At 38.7% G+C, this 22,909-nt stretch overlaps 1 protein-coding gene across 1 annotated transcript in view; it reads right to left on the bottom strand.

The window, feature by feature from the left end:
* The window catches only part of UPRT (uracil phosphoribosyltransferase homolog), a 46,538-nt gene that overhangs the window by 7,798 nt on the left and 15,831 nt on the right, over positions 1-22,909 (bottom strand). The window contains 2 exon segments of the mRNA XM_037820837.1: positions 2,395-2,464; positions 5,354-5,396. Coding sequence (XP_037676765.1) covers positions 2,395-2,464; positions 5,354-5,396 — 113 coding nt within the window.

Genomic DNA, 22,909 nt, shown 5'->3' with positions numbered 1-22,909 from the left:
AGAGTGGGGCTTCCATTCTACCTTGATAATTACATAAAATTAAGTTGCTAAATGTAAATAATCATCCCCAGGTACATGTCCTAATTACAGGCATGTGCTTTGACTGCATATAGATTGGTTTAGGAGGGCAATCAGTTGGACTCAAAAATAAATAGCAGAAATTGCAAGAGTAAATAAAAAAATAGAAGATCTTATGGAAATAAAAGAAACTGTTGGCCAAATTAAAAAGACTCTGGATATTCACAATACAAGACTAGAGGAAGCTGAACAACATCTCAGTGTCCTAGAAATCCACAGAACAGAAAATGAAAGAACAAAAGAAAGAATGGAGAAAAAAACTCAAAAAATCGCAATGGATCTCAGGGATACGATAGATAAAATAAAACGTCCAAAGTTAAGACTCATTGGTGTCCCAGAAGGGGAAGAGAAGGGTAAAGGTCTAGAAAGAGTATTCAAACAAATTGTTAGGGAAAACTTCCACAACCTTCTACACAATATAAACACACAAAGCATAAATGCCCAGCGAACTCCAAATAGAATAAATCCAAATAAACCCAACCCAAGTTATATTCTGATCAGACTCTCAAATACTGAAGAGAAGGAGCAAGTTCTGAAAGCAGCAAGAGAAAAGCAATTTACCACATACAAAGGAAACAATATAAGACTAAGTAGTGACTACTCAGTGGCCACTATGGAGGCGAGAAGGCAGTGGCATGACATATTTAAAATTCTGAGAGAGAAAAATTTCCAGCCAAGAATACTTTATCCAGCAAAACTCTCCTTCAAATTTGAGGGAAAGCTTAAATTTTTCACAGACAAACAAATGCTGAGAGAGTTTGCCAATAGAAGACCTGCCCTACTTCAGATTCTAAAGGAAGCCCTACCAACAGAGAAACAAAGAAAAGAGAAAGAGATATAGAGAATTTTAACAGACATATATAGTACCTTACGTCCCAAATCACCAGGACACTCGTTTTTCTCTAGTGATCACAGATCTTTCTCCAGAAGGGACCATAAGCTGGGACATAAAACAAAAATGGATTCTGGTGATGAACACACAACTGTATGTTGGTGCTGTGAATGATTGATTGTACAGTGTGGATGATTGTAGGGTGTGTTAATATATCTCAATAAAACTGTATTTTAAAAGAGTAAATGAACAATAGGGGGTGAGGAGAGGTATGGGATGTTTTGGATGTTCTTTTTTACTTTAATTTTTATTCTTATTTTTTGGAGTAATGAAAATGTTCAAAGATTGATTGTGGTATGAATGCACAACTATATGATGATGCTGTGGGCCACTGATTGTACACTTTGGATGACTGTATGGTATGTGAATATATCTCAATAAAATTGCATTAAAAAAAAAACAGAAGAAAGAGGCTGAAGTAGTTACCAAAATATGCTCAACTTTCAGTCTCATCCTGAAATTGTTGTTAATTTTGATGCAGCAAACTCAGCCCTCAATTTTCATAAAGTCAACACTTTGAATAGAACAGTTTTCCATTATTTAGTAAGAACCAAATCAGAATTTCAAAACTGAGATAGAGATCTATCTTGGTTTGCCAGGGCTGCTATAACAAAGTACCACAGACTAATGAGCTTAAATAACAGGAATCTGTTGTCTAGTTGGAGGCTAGAAATCCAAAGTCAAGGTATCAAAAGGGCCATGCTTCTGAAGTCTGCAAGGTTCTGGCAGTGGCTTGCCAGCAATTCATGATATAACTTGATCTCTGCCTCCACCACATGGCTATCTCTCTGTCTCTATCTTACTGTGTCCAAATTTCCTCTGCTTATATGGAAAACATCATATTGGATTATGGGTCCACCCTAATCTACTTTGGCCTCACCTTAACTAATAACATCTTCAAATATCCTATTTATAAATATGTTCATATTCACAAGACCAGGGGCTAAGACGTGAAAATGTCTTTCATGGGAACACAAGTCAATCCATAACAAGATCTATGGCTATTTTCTATTAAAGAGTAGAACAAAACACCTTCTCCAATTCTCATAAATTTTAGTTGTTTTTTCTTTTTTCTCTTTCAGTCCTCTTTTTACCTGGAGTTTCAAAGCAAAACCAACCTCCACACAAAGGTGAAGATAAGCTATCAGCAGTTCTTAACTCTAGTCTTAATGGGCCATCATCAGAGGCAATACCTGGATGATGAAATATACTTATTAACCTTTAACTTGAATTGACAAGCAAGCCATTAACAAAAAGTCACCCTCATAGATTTCCTTACTAAATGTCTCTGGGTTTAAGTTGTTTGAAAGAACAGCTCCACCTAGACTCCTCATTTTGCATATAGGCCTTACTCAGAATGCTTTTCCCCTAATTTCATCTCAAAACCTTATATGAGGAAAATATAAGAGTAACATTCTGATTACCTGTTAGAGTGGTCACTGTGCATTCTTTATATGGCAGCTGATTCAATCCCTCTTCTACAACAAGTCTAATCTGGAAGAGCAAAGGAAGAATAAGTTGAGAACCTGCTGAGAACATCCTGTTAGCTGTTAGCTTCAGAAGCCTAACACTAGGCACAAAGTTAGTAGCATACTAGGCAAGGCTTTAGCTTTTGGAGGTAGCAAGTGGGGCCCTATTACTTGTTAGATGCAGTGATTCTCCAAATGCCAGGCTGCTTGTGCTAGGTATCCACCCTCTATTAGACACATGATAGCCACCAAAAGGCTCAAGTACACCCTCTGATTCTCATTCAATCAGTCCAAGCTATATTATGAAAGACGCAAAACTACAGCAAGTGACAAGAATCATGACAGGCACCCTTGGGAGTAACATACTCTGGTTACTCTGGAAATAGTTTACCCAGTAGGAACTGCTCTGCCTTGTCCAATGCCTTTGAAATTAAGCCAGATTCTTTTTTAACAAAGGCCCACCACAATGCAAATAAAGTCTCAAAGTTCTTTTGAAGAAATAAATGGGTGGATGGGCTGAACCAATTTACCGAACTTGAAGTAAGATCCAATCAAATGCTCAGAGGCCAAGGAGCCCTTCAGATTACAGCTGGATTACACGCTTTCATGCCCAACTAGTATTCTCAACTTTAATCTTTTTTATTCTTCCCATCTTAGTTAGGTAGAATAAAGGCTCACTGAAATACAGGTGAAGCTATGAGTCAAGAGACATACTGGGGCTTCTCAGCTAAAGAAAGTCTCCCAACAATCATGATGTCTGGTAGAGAGGAAAGAGTCACTAAGAATTACTAAGAACGGCTTCCAAAAACCAGATATGTTATTCCCATGAGCAATCAGAGCCTACTACAATAAAGACAGGGATGAGTTAGCAATGCACTTCCTTCCCTGATCAATATTACATTATTGATTGAGAATCAGGAATAGCAGGGAGAAGGGCCAGGCCCCATGCTCTGTTAACACAACTCTCTGTGGCCATTAAAAGCATCAACGCTAAATGGGCCAGCACTTTGTCAGCCTCCAACAACATACAAAGGGCCCAGGAACCTCATGAATGTTGTGTGTGTGGGGGGGTGTGCATGTGCACGTGCACACTCACCTCTAGCCACCCACCTCTGGAGATTTATTTCTTATGAGCAAATTACAAGGGTATAAGAGGATTTTTTTTTGAAGAGCCTAAATCTCCTCCTCCAAGCAACAGTTTTCTTAAGAGTCTCTAACTCCCACCCTCTATCCCCTACCACCATGGGACAAAAATTGCAGTGTGCCCAAGCCTTACAGGAGAACATTAAACTGGAAGAAGAGTGACTAAAATATAAAGAACTCCAGGATCTGACAGCCAGGGAAGCCAACCCTGACAAATTCAGAATAGAATTAATGTCAACTATAATGTAATCCCTGCGCTAGAGGAGTTAGTATACTAGAAATCCTCAACACTAGAAACAAACAGCTCCAGTCCCTACCACCACCACCATGGACCCTCTACCCCACCCCACCCCCTACCAAAAATATATATATATATATATATCAGCCTCTTCAAAGCCAACTGCAGAGAACAAAGGTTCAAATTACCATCGTTTCAGCTGAATCACACCCTGGGTACTTAGTATTTCATTTGACTAAGATATAATGCCTGCCCTTTGAGGGAAGCATCTTACAATAACCATGAATATCACTTCTGCTTTCTATTTAAAAAGACCACAAAGAAAGCAAGAAAAAGGAAATAGTTTCTACCAGTGAACACCATGACTCCTGTTCTCCCCTCAGCAGCCATTTCCTCCCTGAACTTGTTCCTTTGGTTCAATAAAAGCACAGAAGACAGAATAACCTAACTATTGCCTCAAGAATTCCAACCACATCTGCCTTGGTGCAATAAAAGGTTATTACTGCCCTGGAAGCAAAAATAACTTTAAATAAAATTTATCTCTGAACCAAGAATATTTAAATTCAAAAGCAGAAAAGAAGTTGTCTATACTCTTAGATAAATTCCCCTGGGGAAAATTTAAATGAAAAGTTTCATGACTTTTTTTCCTTGCCATTTTTTAATAAGCTATCTTCTACTATCTGATTATATCTGAGTGGTTAATAAGCCACATTTCTGTCTTTCACAAAATAAATATTGACAAAGTAGACTGTAAGCTTCAAAAGAGCAGAAGCCATGTCTATATTCTTCACTGTGGTACTCCACCCCAACACAGCCTAGCATGATGCCTGACACTCAGTGCCATGAGTTTCATGAACGGATGAGCACTAATAACCACAGCAGAAAATGTGTTAACCTCATTCCAAGCACTAGCACACTTAGATATAAACACAAGAAGGAAACAGAGTGCTTACCCTGGAGACAAACAAATTTGGCCTGAGCTCCTCTCAGATTATAATAGCTAATCAGAATTGTGTTTGGTCAATCCTTAATAAGAAGTCCCTGAGGAAAGCGTAGACAGTCTAACTTGGTATTCTGCATGTCAGAATAGTATGGAAAAGACAAAACAAAATAAGCACATACACCCATGTGAGCTACAGAAAAGGTATTAGTCTGCATTAGCTGGATAGAAGGGGAACTACTGGATCTCCTTACATATTTGCTTTTCTTTTAATGCATACTTCTCACTGCCCTAAGATGAGGCATTTAAGGGTTGCTGAGAAAAGGTTACCAATATACATTTGAGAGGTAGTGGTACCTCAGGACTACAGGGAATGAATTTTAGGCAATGCTTTGAGGTGAAAGGGATTGAGGCAGAACTTAATGTAACAGTGAAAACAACATTGCTAGAAGCCTAGCAAGATGACGGTTTCTTAATACAATCTCTCTCACCCCCAGAATGCTCTAAAACAAGACAAAACAAAAGCTCCCTGCCCTACTATGATTATGTCACCAGGTACAACAATGAAATGAAAATGGAAAGCCTCCACCTACCAAACGATCCGCAGAAAACATGAAGTCTCCTCTACTGGCTGTCCTAAAAAAAAGCAGTGTAAGTTTTAGTCTAAATTAGAGCTTTAAGGTAAAATATTACTTAATACATACAACAGTGATATTAAGACCTATCACATACTAAGGTTTCTTAAAAGCTTACATATACAGGTTATTACTGAGGCAACAATTTTTTCATTAGGAAATAGGAACCTACGTGGAATGACCGGATAAATATTATTGGAAAATGCCTATTAGATATCAATACTCAGAGATAGGATTTGAAAAGATCACGCAGTCTCCTACTGATCTACCAAAGTACGTATTATATAATCAAGAGATAAAATAAACTCTCCCTGGAAGATGGCAGCAAGTCCATAGTTCAAGTTAGGGGGGCACTTACTAGTAAAAAATCCAGGTTCTCCCCATCCTCTCCCTCCATTCACCTTAATCTAAAATCCACATTACCAAGATAAGTAACCCATCCACATTGTCTCTAATCCTTTTGGGAATGAAAACGAGTGCAAATGAGCAAATAAATCCTCCACTTTTGCCATTACTTTCAAGAACGTGTAATCTAATTTCCAAGACCGCTTTCTCAAACTATTGATAATTTGTTCCTTTTCCCTGTTTTCCATTCAAGTGCTTCATTCCCTAAAACTTTCTGCCATTTTCTTGTACATTTCCTTCTAGTCAATACCTTCATATCCTCAGGTACCTAAGTAATAACAATCCAGTATAATAATAATAATAATAATAATAATAATAATAATAATAATAATACCCACAAGCTGTTAACAGTCAAAAAGGAGATGTTGAAAGGCTAATGTTTCTTCTCTAGGTAAAAATGTAGTTTTTTTCCTTCTCCTTATCCCATATAAGTTAAATGACCTGACTCATGGATTGATTTACAGCTTGTGTATTTAAAAATCTCCATCTTCCTATCCACAGCAATCCTAAAAATATTCCCCAACATAGCATCAAAATGTCATACACAAGCATTTATTATCTCAGTATAAAATAAATCACGATTCTTTTTTTTCAAGCTGCATTCACCTTGACAGAGAAAAGCAATGAAATATCTGACACAAAGGGCAATAGGCTTCTTAGAGTAACCACAGTTCTACCACATTACATACATAAATTCTCTAAAATATGAACCATAAGTGAGCAATAGAAGGAATGTAGGCCTGGATTCTTTATATATAAATATTCCCTAAACTCAGAAAACCCTATCCACACACACTTATACACAGAGAGCCCATTTAAAACAAGCTCTATTTCATGTATTATGTGTTTCAAAAAGAGACTATACTATTACACCAGCACTTTCCATTTCTTTAATCTTCACAAATGCTTGTCAAGAAAGTAAACAAAAAGCCTACTGCTCTGCTTACTACATCTATACAAACTTGTCTAAGCAACTGGAACACAGTTTTTTTATAGGGCAAAAAAAGTCCAGGTTTGTCTTTGAAGAAATACCCAGCAATATATTTTGGGAACACACCTTAAATATTTGTTTTTAATTTTGAAATTTATACAACAATATACTACGTAGAAAAGTTATATTAAGTCATGTAACCATAGCTGTGCAAATCTGTTATTTTAATTTGGAATCCAACATTTTAACACCATTCACACCTCCCAAAAAATATCAGCCTCAGGTGATAACCTGTGCATAATAAGCACCTTCTCTGCATTCAAAAAAGGTACACACTTGGGGAACCTAATATGAACTATCATCTCTTGATAGCTATTTCACCTCCAATTAAAGTATTCACATTTCCAAGTCATCCAATTACAAACAGTAATTACTAACCTATCTCCTGTTATTTTAGACAGATTTCAGATCCATGTGTTTACTTTAAATCAATTTAGAAATTATACACTGCCAGAATATACATAATTGATTGCATTTTTTCAAAAGTCCACAGCGGCCTTCAATATCCACATTTAAACCCTTATCATTATTAAGCGTAGAGTTTTAAAAACGAGATATTTACCTGTCCAATCAATAAAGCTACACATATTCTCTGAGCCCCTACTTCAGGCCCAGATGCTGAGCTAAATTATTTGTTAATAAAGATGTTTTATTGTAAACCAGACACCAGCTCTTATTTGATCCATTTCCTTTGTTTCAAATCACAACTCGATTCACCTTTGTCTCAAAATCATTAAATAATCTCTCCTACTATAAAAAGAAAACTGAAAGACATTTTAATAATATATCTAATAACGGTCCCAAATAAAATCCAATGCAAAATTATCACAAAGCAAGAAATACACAGACACACACCCCTGGAATATTCCAAAATATAGCCAAATGATCAAATATTTAAACAGACAGTGGTATCTACACACTCATAATTCAGAGCATGGAAATCTAATTAAGTGTAAAGCTGAGAATCTTTTAAATTGTGCAAACTCCAAACAGGTTTATTAATGCAAATCTAACCATACATGAGAAAACAAATTTCTTGACACCCTCTCCACACATGTGCCACACACATGTAACAGCAAGATGAAAGCCAAAGGCAGCCATTTTGTAAAAAGGATCATACTGAAACAAATCCACATTTTAATGTAGATTGGTAGACCTGACTTCCCTACTTGTTAAATAAGACTGTCTATAAAGCACTTTAAAATTTCCAGAGATTGCAGCAATTGTGTATATTTAAAAACATGTATGTCTCATAGCAAATCCAAACCCAGTTCAAACTTCTAAGAGTCTCGCTGACCTTTCTTTCAAAAGGTTAATAGGTTTACTTAGCAACCATAAGATATAGAAATATGTGAGGGATGTTTTATAATATTAAAAAAAAATAATACTTCAAGTGCAGATCTTCCTTCTTCTTGTTAAACATCATTACTACTACTATTACCGTGGAGGGAATTCTTAGCATGTTTGAGGACAACCTCCCCTGGGCCAATTAGAACTACAGTTCCCACAGACAATGCCATTTGATCACTCTCTACTACATCTCTTTCATTCAGAAAAAACTCTGACACCCTCCCCCACCATACATATATAGGTATATATTTATATACACATATATACATGTGTACACACACACACACACATATATTTCCCAAGTTCACAAAGACTTATTTATAACGCTTTTCTGCAAAGGTTCATAACTTATAACAGTTACCTAATATTATGCATACATTACTCCCTTGTTTCCCAGAGGCCATCATTTACTGAAAGCTTCCTTGCAGCCAGGTACTAAGCACAAGCACTTTGGCTGCATTATCTCCTCTAACCCTCATAACAACCTTAAGAGGTAGATTCTATTATTACCACCACTTTAGTGATAAGGACAGTGTGGCTTACAGAGGTGAAGTATTTCAAGGTTCATCACAGTATGAGTATCTCTGATCCCATATCCCCGAGAACAGCTATTATTCATATTTTGTTCTAAATAAGTGAATGTTTACTAAAACGTAGCCAATTTCATAGATGTATTTAATGACATTTCTCTCCCTGTGAATCAGACTGGCAGGCATATAAAATGCAAACGATGAAATACAGTGCCTGGCAGGTAAATAAAACATCTTGAAAAATGTTCCTTCTGAAGAGGGAAGAGCTTTTATAATATGGCTTGTAAATGATATGTACTAGGTTATCACACATAAGAATACATCCGTCACAAACTGATTAAATGAAAATTTTGACTCATAATTTAAATCAATTTAATTTAAATTAAATCCTAGTAGCTTGAGCCCTCTACCACGGGATTTGCACTAGGGAAGACTGTTGCTGCAACGGAGAGGCTAGGCTTCCCTATAATTGTGCCTAAGAGCCTCCTCCCAAATGCCTCTGTTGCTCAGATGTGGTCCTCTCTCTCTAGCTAAGCCAACTTGCAAGGTGAAATCACTGCCCTCCCCTCTGTGTGGGATCAGACACCCAGGGGAGTGAATCTCCCTGGCAATGTGGCATATGACTCCCGGGGAGGAATGTAGACCCAGCATCGTGGGATGGAGAACATCTTCTTGACCAAAATGTGGATGTGAAAGGAAATGAAATAAGCTTCAGTGGCAGAGAGATTCCAAAAGGAGCCGAGAGGTCACTCTGGTGGCACTCTTACGCACAACAGAGACAACACTTTTTAGGTTCTAATGAATTGGGGTAGCTGGTGATGGATACCTGAAACTATCAGACTACAACCCAGAATCCATGAATCTTGAAGACAATTGTATAAAAATGTGGCTTATGAGGGGGGACAGTGGGATTGGGGGGGCCATGGAGATCACACTCCCCTTTGTCTAGTTTGTGGATGGATGAGTGGAAAGGTGGGGGAAGGAAACAAACAAACAGACAAGGGCACCCAGCGTTCTTTTTCACTTTAGTTGCTCTTTTGCACTTTAATATTATTCTGGTTATTTTTGTGTGTGTGGTAATGAGGGTGTTGGGGACTGATTTTGGTGATGAATGTGCAACTATGTAATGATACTGTGAACAATTGAATATACGATTTGTTTTGTATGACTGTGTGGTATGTGAATATATCTCAATAAAATGAATCTTAAAAAAAATTAAATCCTAGTAGCACCTGTATTAGGTGTCATTTCATAATTTATATACATCACTCTTTCTTTAGGAGGATTAGACACCAAGATTGTTTTCAGCATTTGGGGAAAGGGAAAATGGAGACGGGTATAGGGGTGCCAGATTTAGCATATTAAAATAGAGGGAGGCGGGGCAAGATGGCATAGTGGTGAGGTGTGGGTTTTAGTTACTCCTCTGGGGCAGATGGTAGATAGCCAGGAACTGTGTGTAACAGCCACCTCAGGGAAATCTGTGATCAGTCATGCATTGTACAACAGTCTGGAAGGGGTGGAGCAGCTGAGATCAAAGCAAACCTGTAAGTTTCCCTGACCAGGGGGTAATGCCCCTACCCAACAGACATAGCAGACTGTCTGGTAGCTAGTTGCCCAAGGGAGGAGGAAGCAGTCTATACTGGGAACCAGGGAGATTCAACTCGGCCCCAGTTCCAGAATTGATTAACAACTGACTGCTGAATAAAAGCTCCAATCACAGATAAACTGAGACCAGACACTAGAGAATCCAGGAGCAATCAGCCCAGCAGAGAGAAGACAGGGCTAGTGAAAACAGGAAAAAAAACAAAACAAACAACAACAACAAAAAAACGGAGACTTTTGGAGTTGGGGGTGTTCAGAATGCAGAGAAAGGCACATATGCAAATCTGGGAAGCTGGGCCCTTCTCTGAAAAGTCAGTTTTTCTGGTTTCTTGTTTCCTCTTCTCTTGCTCGCCCACTCCCTATCTTTTTGCATTTAAATAGGCCATCAGAGCTCCCGTGTCAACCCAGCCACCCTGCAAGGGCAGAATTAAACTTGTCTCAGAAGGCTTATCTTTAAATAGTATATACTAGGGCTGACAAAACTCAGGAGATGGGGAAAGGCCTTTCTTTTTCTTTTCTTTTTGAAATACCTATTCTAAGTAGCCCATTACAGAAATCCTCAAAGATCTGCAATTGGCAGCTGGACCCAGGCAAGAGCAGAGCTAAGACAGCTTGAAGAGACAAAGCAATGAGTCTAGTGGAGGAGAAAATTCCCTAAAGGGCATAACTTCCCCAAGCAAAGGGGAGGGTAGGGCCCAGCTCAGGTGGCCAGCCTCCTTAAGCAAACTCAGTGCCCAGGGGCTGGAAAACAGAAACCAACGTGATTCAGCCATGCCCTGACAGGATTAAAGGCACCTGTGACACGTCTTTACACTGGTGGGGAGCTGCAGGTTGACAAGCGCCACCTGCTGGATAGGATAGAAAAAGCACAGAGTCTAGAGGCTTCACAGGAGGGTCTGACAACCTGCAGATTCTTATTCTCAGGGAAACCCCACACCCTCATCCTGAGATTGGATCTGTCTGGACTGGAAAAATCTGATTGGGGTCAATCATATTGGAGGAGACCCTCTCACAAAAAGTTTACATAGAGGTAGAGCAAGAACCAGAAAAACAAGGGTGAAAAACTCTGATCAACTAAACAGAAGTTACAGTAGAGGTCTAGACTAAGTTGAACTGAATGTCAAAGAACAGACAAAGAACAAAGGCAACCAACAAGAATACACTAGGTAAAAGAGTGAAAATGAGCTCCAGAATAAATTATTCAAGAAAACCAGATACACAGACAGCTTAAGGTAACAAGCCACACTAGGAAACATGAAAATATGGACCAGCCAAAAGGAACAAACTAACAATTCAACAGAGATACAAGAATTGAAACAACTAATTAATAATCAAACAGATATTGTAAATCAATTCAAAATCAAGTCAAAATCAATTCAATGAGCTGAGGGAAGATACAGCAAAAGAGACAAAAGATATAAAGAAGACACTGAGTGAACATAAGGAAGAACTTGAAAGTTTGAAAAAGCAAATGGCAGAACTATGGGATTTTCATTTAAAGAGATGAAAAACACAATGGAGACTTACAATACCAGATTTGAAGAGGCAAAAAAAGGATAAGTGAGCTAGAAGACAAAACATCTGAAAGCCTACACATAAAGGAAAAGATAGGGAAAAGAATGGAAAAATATGAGCAGGGTCTTAGGGAACTGAATGACAACATGAAGTGCAAGAATATATGTGTCATGGTTGTCCCAGAAGGAGAAGAGAAGGCAGAAGCGGCAGAAAGAACAGAAGAAATGATCAACGAAAATTTCCCAAATCTTATGAAAGACATAAAATTACAGATTCAAGATGTGTAGGGTAACCCAAACAGAACAGATTCCAATGGATCTTCTCCAAGACACTGATCAGACTCTCTAATGTCAAAGACAGAGAGAGAATTCTGAAAGCAGCAAGAGAAAAGTGATCCATCACACACAAGAGAAGCTTGATAAGACTATGTACAGATTTCTCTGCAGAAACCATGCAGGCAACAAGGTAGTGGTATGATATATTTAAGATACTGAAAGAGAAAAATTGCCAAAGAAGAATTCCATACCCAGCAAAACTGTCTTTCAAAAATGAAGGAAACCACAAAACCTTGCTGTGACAGCAGCACTCTCTGAACAAGCATATAAACCTCAGGCCAGCTCCAGCTGGGGTTTTAATTAACAAATGTGAACTGCTCAATAAAAGGTACAAATCCCTAACAAGCAGACAGAGGCTTTTAGGGATGACTGACCTTAAAGAGCTGGAGGACTCCTCTGTCCCAGGAGGGGGAGCTCAGAAGACCAGGTGCTATCTTTGGCCAGCAGGTGAATCTGGGGTACCATGGACTGGCCCTGAAGGGGGGCTTTCTGTCCCTTTATCTCTCTCTCAACCTGGGCGACTCAGCAGAGAAAGCCACAGCCATTTTCAGTTCACAGTGCTCTGACACAGACAAGGGTGGAGACAGCAGAGTCAGAGAGACAAAGAACCTATTTAAATGCTGATGATCACTCCCTAGGGGCTATATCTTCACTAAGAGGAAGGAGGTGGTGCCCAGCCCTACTACCACCCTTCCATTCAAAACCAGACCCCAGAGCCTGGAGGAAAATAGCCAAAACAGAAACTAAGCAGGCCACAGGTAAACAGATGCCACCTGCTGGGCAGGTTACAAAAAGGACAGCAGCTAGAGGCCTCACAGGATGTGTCAATCTTCTAAGACACACCCTCAGGGAAACCTGATAATGAATATTGCCCCATTCTGAGATCCCAGCCTGTTCTGGTATAGGAAAACCCGACTAGGGTAACCAAGGAAACCAGATGCACAGACAACAGAAAACTACAAACTACACTAAGAAAAACGAAGTTATGGCCCAGTCAAAGGAACAAACTTACACTTCAACTGAGATACAGAAATTGAAACAACTAATGCTAAATCAATTCAAAAAGTTTAGGGAAGATATGGCAAAAGAGAAGAAGCAAATAATGGAAACACTGGGCGAACACAAAGTAGAAATCAAAAGTTCAAAAAAACAACTGGCAGAATCTATGGAAATGAAAGGCACAACACAAGGGATGAAAGACACAATAGGGACATACAGATCTCAAGAGACAGAAGAAAACACTCAGGGACTCAAGAACAAGACACCTGAAATCCTACACACAAAAAAACAGGGAAAAGAATGGAAAAATACGACCAAAGTCTCAGGGAATTGAATGACAACCTGAAATGCATGAACATATGTGTCATGGATGTCCCAGAAGGAGAAGAGAAGGGAAAAGGGGCAGAAGCAATAATAGAGGAAATAATCAACAAAAATTTCCCATCTCTTATGAAAGACATAAAATTAGAGATCCAAGAAGCGCAGCGTACCCAAAACAGAATAGATATAAATAGGCTGTGCCGGTTTGAGTGTATTGTGTCCCCCAAATGCCATTATCTTTGTGGTCTTGTGTGGGGCAGGCGTTTTGGTGATGGTTGGATTTGCTTGGAATGTGCCCCACCCAGCTGTGGGCTATGATTCTGATGAGATGTTCTCATGGAGGCGTGGCCCCTCCCATTCAGGGTGGGCCCTTATCGGTGGAGCTATATAAATGAGTTGACTCGGGGGGAGGAAAGAGAGTGCAGCTGTGAGTGACGTGTTGAAGAGGAGCAAGCTTGCTAGAGAGGAACGTCCTGGGAGAAAGCCATTTTGAAACCAGAACTTTGGAGCAGATGCCAGCCACGTGCCTTCCCAGCTAACAGAGGTTTTCCGGACGCCACTGGCCATCCTCCGGTGAAGGTACCCGATTACTGATGTGTTATCTTGGACACTTTATGGCCTTAAGACTGTAACTGTGTAGCCAAATAAACCCCCTTTTTATAAAAGCCAATCCGTCTCTGGTGTTTTGCATTCCGCAGCATTAGCAAACTAGAACATAGGCCTACGCCAAGACACTTAATAATCAGATTATCAATCATCAAAGACAAAGAGAAAATCCTGAAAGCAGCAAGAGAAAAGCGATCCATCACATACAAAGGAAGTTTGATAAGACCATGTGTGGATTTCTCTGTAGAAACCATGGCCGCAAGAAGAAAGTGGTGTGATATATTTAAGATACTGAAAAAGAAAAACTGCCAACCAAGAATCCTATATCCAGCAAAACTGTCCTTCAAATATGAGGGAGAGTTCAAAATATCCTCTCACAAACAGACAATGATAGAGTTTGTGAACAAGATAACCTGCTCTACAGGAAATGCAAAAGGGAGCACTACAGACAGACAGGAAAAGACAGGAGTGAGATGTTTGGAACACAGTTTTGGGTGATGGTAGCACAGCAATGTAAGATGACTGTGAGTATGGCTAAAAGAGGAAGGTTAGGAGCATGTGAGACACCAGAAGGAAAGAGGAAAGATAAAGACTGGGACTGTATAACTCAGTGAGACCTGGAGTCCTCAACAATTGTGATAAAATATACAAATATGTTTTTACATGAGGGAGAACAAATGAGTGTCAACCTTGCAAGGTGTTACAAATAGGGTGGTATTGGGGAAAAAATGCAATCAATGCAAACTATAGACTATAATTAATAGAAACATTGTATTATGCTTCCTTTAATGTAACAAAGGCAATAAACCAAAGCTAAATGCATATAAGAGGGGGTCATATGGTAGGGGTATGGGACTCTTGGCATTGGTGATGTTGTCTGACTCTTTATTCTACTTAAAGTTAATGCTATCTTTCCTTTTGTTGCTTCCTAGCTGTCATGTTGGCTTTTTTTCCCCATTTTTCTCTCTTTTTTCTTTTTCTTTTGACTCTCTACCTCCTTTGACTCTTCCTCCTTCTTTGTGGAAGAAATGGAGATGCCCTTATATAGGTAGTGGTGATGGTGGTGAATACATAAACGTGAATATAGAGGGAACCATCGATTGTTTACTTAGGACAGAATGTATGGTGTGTGAACAAAACCATCTTAAAAAATGGGTTGAAGAAATCTTGAGGGCACTATATTGAGTGAAATAAGTCAGACACATAAAGACAAATATTGTATGGTATCACCGATACAAACTAATTATAACATGTAAACACATAGACATGAAATATAAGATACTAGGATACAGAACAAGGCTAAATAATGGGGAGTGGTTGCTTATTATGAGCAGAATGTTCAGCTAGTTTGAACTTAAGTGTTTGGAAATGGACAGAGGTGATGGTAGCATGCTGCAAGAATAACTAACAGTGCTGAATGGTGTGGCAATATGGTGGAAAGGGGAAGCTCAGAGTCATGTATGAAACCAGAAGGAAAGTTGGAGGTTAAAAGATGGGCATGTATAAAACAGTGAATCCTGTGGTGGGTAATGTCCATGAATAACTGCCCAAATATTAGAAATCTTTCATGAAACAGAACAAATATATGACACTACAACTGGAAGTAAATAACAGATGGGCATACGAGGAAAAATATACCTATTGCAAACTATATACTATAGTATTTTAACATTCTTTCATCAACAGTAACAGATGTACTATACCAATACCATGGGGGGGGGGCGGTTAGGGGTATGGGCGGATTTGAGTTTCCTTATTTTTGTCTATTTCTTTTCTGGAGTAATGAAAATGTTCTTAAAATTCAAAAAAAATTAATTGTGGTGATAGATGCACAGCTGTATGATGGTATCAGAGGCAACTGATTGTACATTTTGGATCTTTGGATAGGTGTATGGTATGTGAACAATCTCAATAAAACATGTGTGTGTGTGGGTTTATAGGGTGGTGTTCTAGTTTGCTAATACTGCTGGAATGCAAAACACCAGAAATGGATTGGCTTTTATAAAGGGGGTTTATTTCGTTACATAGTTACAGTCTTAAGGTCATAAAGCGTACAATGTAATGCATCAACAATCGGGTACCTTCACTGGAAGATGGCCAATGGCATCTGGAAAACTTCTATAAGCTGGGAAGGCAAGTGCCTGGCATCTGCTCCAGAGTTCTGGTTTCAAAATGGCTTCTCCTGGGACGTTCCTCTCTAGGCTTCAGCTTCTCTCCAAAATGTCACTCTCAGTTGCTCTTGGGGTGTTTGTCCTCTCTTAGATTCCCCAGAGCAAAAGTCTGCTTTCAAAGGCTGTCTCCAAAATGTCTCTGTAAGCTTCAGCTCCTCTCTCAGCTTACGTGCATTCTTTAAAGTGTCCCTCTTGGCTGTAGCAAGCTCGCTCCTTCTGTATGTAGTGCTCCAGTGAACTAATTCAGGCCCATGCTGAATGCGCGGGGCCACACCTCCAAGGAAATTATCCAGAGTTATCACCCATAGTTGGGGGGGGGACATTTCCATGCAAACAACCTAATCCAAATGTTCCAACTTAATTCCCACTAATATGTTTGCCCCCACAAGACTGCATCAAAGAACATGGCTTTTTCTGGGGGACATAATATATACAAACCAGTACAGGTGGGATGGGGAATGATTTGGGTGCTCTTTTTAACTTTTATTTTTTATTCTTAGTTTTATTTTTTCTGGCATAAGGAGAATCTTCAAAAATTGATTGGGGTGATGAATGCACAACTATATGATGGTACTGTGAACAGTTGATTATATACCAAAGATGATTGTATGTTATGTGAATATATCTCAATAAAACTAAATTTTAAAAAATGAGGGAGAGATCAAAATATTTTCAGACATACAGACACTGAGAGTTTGTGAATAAGAGACATGTGCTTTAAGAAATACTAAAGGGGGGGAGGATCCAAGATGGTGGCATAGAGAGGAGTGGAAGCTAAGTAGTCCCCCTTGAACAACTAAAAAAAAGCCAGAAACAACTAGTAAATAATCCGGAATAACTGCAGGGGGACAAATGTGACCATCCAGTCATCACACACTAACCTAAATTGGGAGGACTGCCCGAGATCACAGCATAAAACCTGTAAGTAAGAACTGCAGATCCAAATTGGGAGACCCCTCCCCCACAGCCTGAGCTGCAAAGACTTGTGGAGACAGAGAGAAGGTTTCTCCCAGCAAACGAATATAGCTCAGCTGAGCTCCAACTAGGTTTTTAATTAGCGACTGTGAACTACTCACTACAAGGTACGAATCCCTAACAAGTAGACAAAGGCTTTGGGTGACGACTGACCTTGGAGAGCCGGAGGGTGGCCTTGGACTAGCTCTGTTCCTTTTTCAACTCAGTGGAGAAAGCCTCAGCCATTTTCAGTTCCCAGTTCTGTGACCCAGACAGGGGTGTGGCACAGGCAGAGAGAGACCACTGAAATGCTAATGACCTCCCCCTAAGGCGTCTATCTTCTCTAAGAGGAAAGAGGTAGGGCCCAGCTCTACTACCTGCCTTTCATTCAGAACTTACACCAGTCAAGAATTATAAGCTAATCTTTGCATCAGGCAGAGAGCGCCCCTGCATGGCCCGGAAGCCTGGGGCTTCCCTTGAGGGATGACGCACACTAGTGACGTAGCACAGCCTTCCCTCAGCAGAGGTCCTGGAAGATCACAGCTGAGAAGGGGGGCCTGCTCGGAAAACCCTGGGATGCTACGTCAATGCCGGTGGTTTGTGGGTCAGCGACAGAGAAAATCTGAGGCAAAACTGAAATGAAGGCTTAGACTCTTGCAATAGCCTTGAATCTCCAGGAACACCAGGGAGGTTTGAATACTAAAGTGGCCCTGCCTCCCTGACCACCCAGACACACGCACCATGTTCAGGGCGGACAGCTCCAACAACAAACCCAAACTGAGTCCACCAACTGAATCCCACAAAAATCATTTCCCCACACACCACAAAGACAGAGTTCAGAAAAACTGACTTGAGGGGTATAGGTGACTCGCAGATGACATCTGCTGATTAGCTGGAGAAAGTGTATGCCACCAACTTGTATTTCTGAAAAATCAGATTGGTAATTTTTTTTACAACTTGAAAGAACCCTATCAAGCAAAGCAAATGCCAAGAGGCCAAAAACAACAGAAAATCTTAATGCATATGATAAAACCAGATGATATGAAGAACCTGATCCCAAACACCCAAATCAAAATATCAGAAGAGACACAGTACTTGGCACAATTAATCAAACAATTACAATCGAGGAACAAAAACATGGCACAGGATATAAAAGACATGAAGAAGACCATGGAGCAGGATAAAAGGGACATAAGCAGATGCTAGAAGAGCATAAAGAAGAAATTGCAAGATTAAATAAAAAAATAGAAGATCTTATGGAAATAAAGGAAATTGTTGGCCAAATTAAAAAGACTCTGGATACTCCTAATACAAGATTAGAGGAAGTTGAACAATGACTCAGTGTCCTAGAGGCCCACAGAACAGAAAATGAAAGAACAAAAGAAAGAATGGAGAAAAAAATTTGAAAAAATCGAAAAGGATCTCAGGGATATTATAGATAAAATAGAATGTCCAAATGTAAGACTCATTGGTGTCCCAGAAGGGGAAGAGAAGGGTAAAGGTCTAGAAAGAGTATTCAAAGAAATTGTTGGGGAAAACTTCCCAAACCTTCTACATGATATAAATACACAAAGCATAAATGCCCAGCGAACTCCAAATCCAATGAATCCAAGACATATTCTGACCAGACTGTCAAATACTGAAGAGAAGGAGCAAGTTCTGAAAGCTGCAAGAGAATAGCAATTCACCACATACAAAGGAAACAACATAAAACTAAGTTGTGACTACTCAGTGGCCACCATGGAGGTGAGAAGGCAGTCGCAGACATATTTAAAACTCTGAGAGAAAAAAATTTCCAACCAAGAATACTTTATCCAGCAAAACTCTCCTTCAAATTTGAGGGAGAGCTTAAATTTTTCACAGACAAAGGCTGAGAGAGTTTGCCAATAAAAGACCTGCCCGATGTCAGATACTAAAGGGAGCCCTACTGACAGAGAAACAAAGAAAGGAGAAAGAGATACAGAGAATTTTAATAGACATATATAGAAACTTACATCCCAAATCACCAAGGACACTCATTTTTCTCTAGTGATCACAGATCTTTCTCCAGAATGGACCATATGCTGGGTCATAAAACAAGCCTCAATAAAAAAACAATAACAACAATTGTACATATTCAAAGCACAATCTCTGACCACAATGGAATACAAATAGAAGCCAATCATTTTTGAATTGTAACTCCACTATTTACTTCCTACATGATATAAAATACACAAACTCTAATGATAAATCAGTGGTTTTGAACTCAATGTAAAATACATAATTTTTGACAAGAACTATATAAAGGTGGGGGAATGGAGGAGTATAGGTACATAGTTTATGTGTCCTATTGAAATTAAGTTGGTATCAAAGAAAAACAAGATTGTTATGGACTTAAGAGTTTAATTTTAAACCCCACAGTAAACACAAAGAAATTATCAGAGAATATGACCATAGAGATGAAAAGTAGAGTATGGGTTGAGAAATGGGGAAAGGGGCAATGAGGAGTTAAGAAATGAGTGTAGGGTTGCTGTATGAGGTGAAGGGAAATTTCTAGTAATCAAAGGTGGGAAGGTGATAGCATTACAACATTCTAAATGTGATTAATCCCACTAATGGAATGCTAGGCAGGGGTGGAATGGGAAGATTTAGGCTGTATATATGTTTCCACAATTGAGGAAAAAAAAAGTCTAAATAGATGACAGTTGAATGCGAAGGATGACCCTGGATGGGATCTGAGGATGGTGGAGACGAGGCTCAAAGGGACACAGTTGAGACATAAGGAAAAGGAAATATAGAATGTAAGCTTTGTATCATTGTTGAATCTCTTGTACTTCTTAGCTGCGCTTAATGGGGTTGCATAAAAGAATGTTCTTGTTCATGGGAATTGTATATGTGAATTATAGTGTTTGTTCAAGGATGTGTGCAGCTAGCTCTCACATGTTCAGAAGACAGAGCAATAGATGATGGATGATAGATAGGGAGGGAGGGAGGGAGGGAAAGAAATAATGTGACCTCATGTTAAACTTAGTGCATCAGGGTATCGGGGGTCAGGGAATGCTGGAGTTCTGTGTATGGGGCTTGTATTGTTTTTGCAAATGTTCCTATAACTATGAATTTTTTCAAAATAAAATGTAAAAAAAAAAGAAATACTAAAGGGAGTGCTAAAGGCTGATAGAAAAATACAGAAAGAGGATTGGAGAAGAGTGTATATATGAAGACTATCAGGAAGGGGAAAAGGAGAGAGACAGACAGAGAAAAAAATAAGAGATGACAGACAAAATCCAAAAGACAAAATGGTAGAAGAAACTACTGCACTTACAGTAGTAACATTAAATGTCAATGGATTAAACTCCCCAATGAAAAGACATAGACTGGCAGAATGGATTAAAAAACAAGACCCGTCTATATGCTGTCTACAAGAAACTCACTTCAGACACAAGGACAAAAATAGGCTGAAAGTGAAAGGTTGAAAAAAGATATATCACACAAACAACAACCAGAAAAAAGTGGGAGCAGTCATATTAATATCAGACAAATTAGACTTCAAATGTAAAACAACTAACAAAGAAAAAGGACAGCATATATTAAAAGAGACAATTCATCAAGAAAACATAACAATCATAAACATTTATGCACCGAGTCACAGTGCCCCAAAATACATGTGGCAAACACTGCCAGAATGAAGGGAGAAGAAGATACTTCTACAATAATAGTGGGAGACTTCAATACACTGACCTCACCAATGGATAGAACATCTAGAACAAGGATCAGTAAGGAAACAGAGATGTTGAACTGTATGATAAATGATCCAGACTTGACAGACACTTACAGAACACTGCACCCCACAAGAGCAGAATATACATTTTTCTCAAGTGCTCATGGATCATTCTCTAAGGTAGACCACATGCCAGGTCATAAAGCAAGTCTCAACAAATTCAAAAATATTGATATTATAAAACACACTTTCTTGAATCATAATGGAATGAAGTTGGAAATCAGTAACAGGCAGAAGGTCACAAAATTCACAAATATATGGAGGCTATATAACACACTCTCAGACAACCAGTTGGTAAAGGAAGAAATTACAAGAGAAATCATTAAATACCTCAAGGCAGATGAAAATGAAAACACAACATATCAAAACTTATGGGATACAGAAAAGGCGATGCTAAGAGGAAAATTTATTGCCCTAAATGCCTATATTAAAAAAGAAGAAAGAGACAAAATTGATGAATTAACTGCTCACCTGGAGGAACAAGAGAAAGAACAGCAAACTAACCCTAAAGCAAAGAGAAGGAAAGAAATAACAAATGCTAGAGCAGAAATTAATGAAATTCAGAACAGGAAAACAATAGAGAGAATAAGCAAAACCAAAATTTGGTTGAGAAAATAAATAAAATTGGTGGACCCTTAGCTAGGCTAACAACAACAACAACAACAAAAAGAGAATGGAGGCAAATAAACACAATCAGAAATGGAAAAGGGGACATAAATACTGACCCTGCAGAAATAAAAGAGATAATGAGAACACTATGAGCAACTATACTCTAATAGACAACCTAGATAAAAGGAACAACTTCTTAGAAAAGCATGAACAACCAATATTGACTCAAGAAGAAACAGATGACCTCAACAAACCAATCACAAGTAAAGAGACTGAATCAGTCATCAAAAAGCTCCCAAAGAAGAAAAGCCCAGGACGAGATGGATTCACATGTGAATTCAACCAAACATTAAAGAAAGATTTATTACCAATTCTGGTCAAACTCTTCAAAAAAATTGAACAGGAGGGAATGCTTCCTAACTCCTTCTATGAAGCCAACAACACCCTAATACCAAAGTCAAACAAAAATACCACAGAAAAAGAAAACTACGGACCAATCTCTTTAATGAATAAAGATGCAAAAATCCTCAACAAAATAATCACAAATTGTATCTAGCAGCACAATAAAAGAATTATACACCAAGATCAAGTGGGATTTATTCCAGGTATGCAAGGCTGGTTCAACATAAGAAAATCAATTAATATAATACACCACATCAATAAATCAAAACAGAAGAAACACATGATCATCTCAATCTATGCAGAAAAGGCATTTGACAAAATTCAACATCCTTTATTGATGAAAACACTTCAAAAGGTAGGAATAGAAGGAAACTTTCTCAATATGATAAAGGCAATATACAAAAAACCCACAGCTAACATCATATTCAATGGGAAAAACTGAAAGCTTTCCCTCTAAGATCAGGAACAAGACAGGGATGTCCACTGTCACCTTTGTTATTCAACATTGTGCTGGAAGTTACAGCTAGAATAATCAGGCAAGAAAAAGAAATAAAAGGCATCCAAATAAGAGAAGAAGTAAAACTTTCACTGTTTGCAGATGACATGATTCTCTATGTAGAAAATCAGAAAAATCTAAAGCAAAGTTACTACAGCTAATCAATGAATACAACAGAGTGGCAGCCTACAATATCAACACACAAAAATCATTCTCCTGTACACAAGCAATGAGCAACAGGAGGAGGAAATCAAGAAAAAAAAATTCCATTTACAATAGCAACCAAAAGAATCAAGTATTTAGGAATAAACTTACCCAAGGCCAAAAAAGACCTATACAGAGACAAGTGTAAGAAACTGCCAAAAGAAATCGAACAAGACCTAAAAAAAAAAAAAAAAAAAAATGGAAGAACATACTATGCTCATGAATTGGAAGACTAAACATAGTTAACATGTCAAGTCTACTTAAACA

The sequence above is a fragment of the Choloepus didactylus genome, chromosome X (assembly GCF_015220235.1).
Source record: "Choloepus didactylus isolate mChoDid1 chromosome X, mChoDid1.pri, whole genome shotgun sequence".
Lineage (NCBI taxonomy): Eukaryota > Metazoa > Chordata > Mammalia > Pilosa > Megalonychidae > Choloepus > Choloepus didactylus.
The sequence above is the reverse complement of the archived record's forward strand: the minus strand, read 5'-3'. Positions and strand labels throughout refer to the sequence as shown.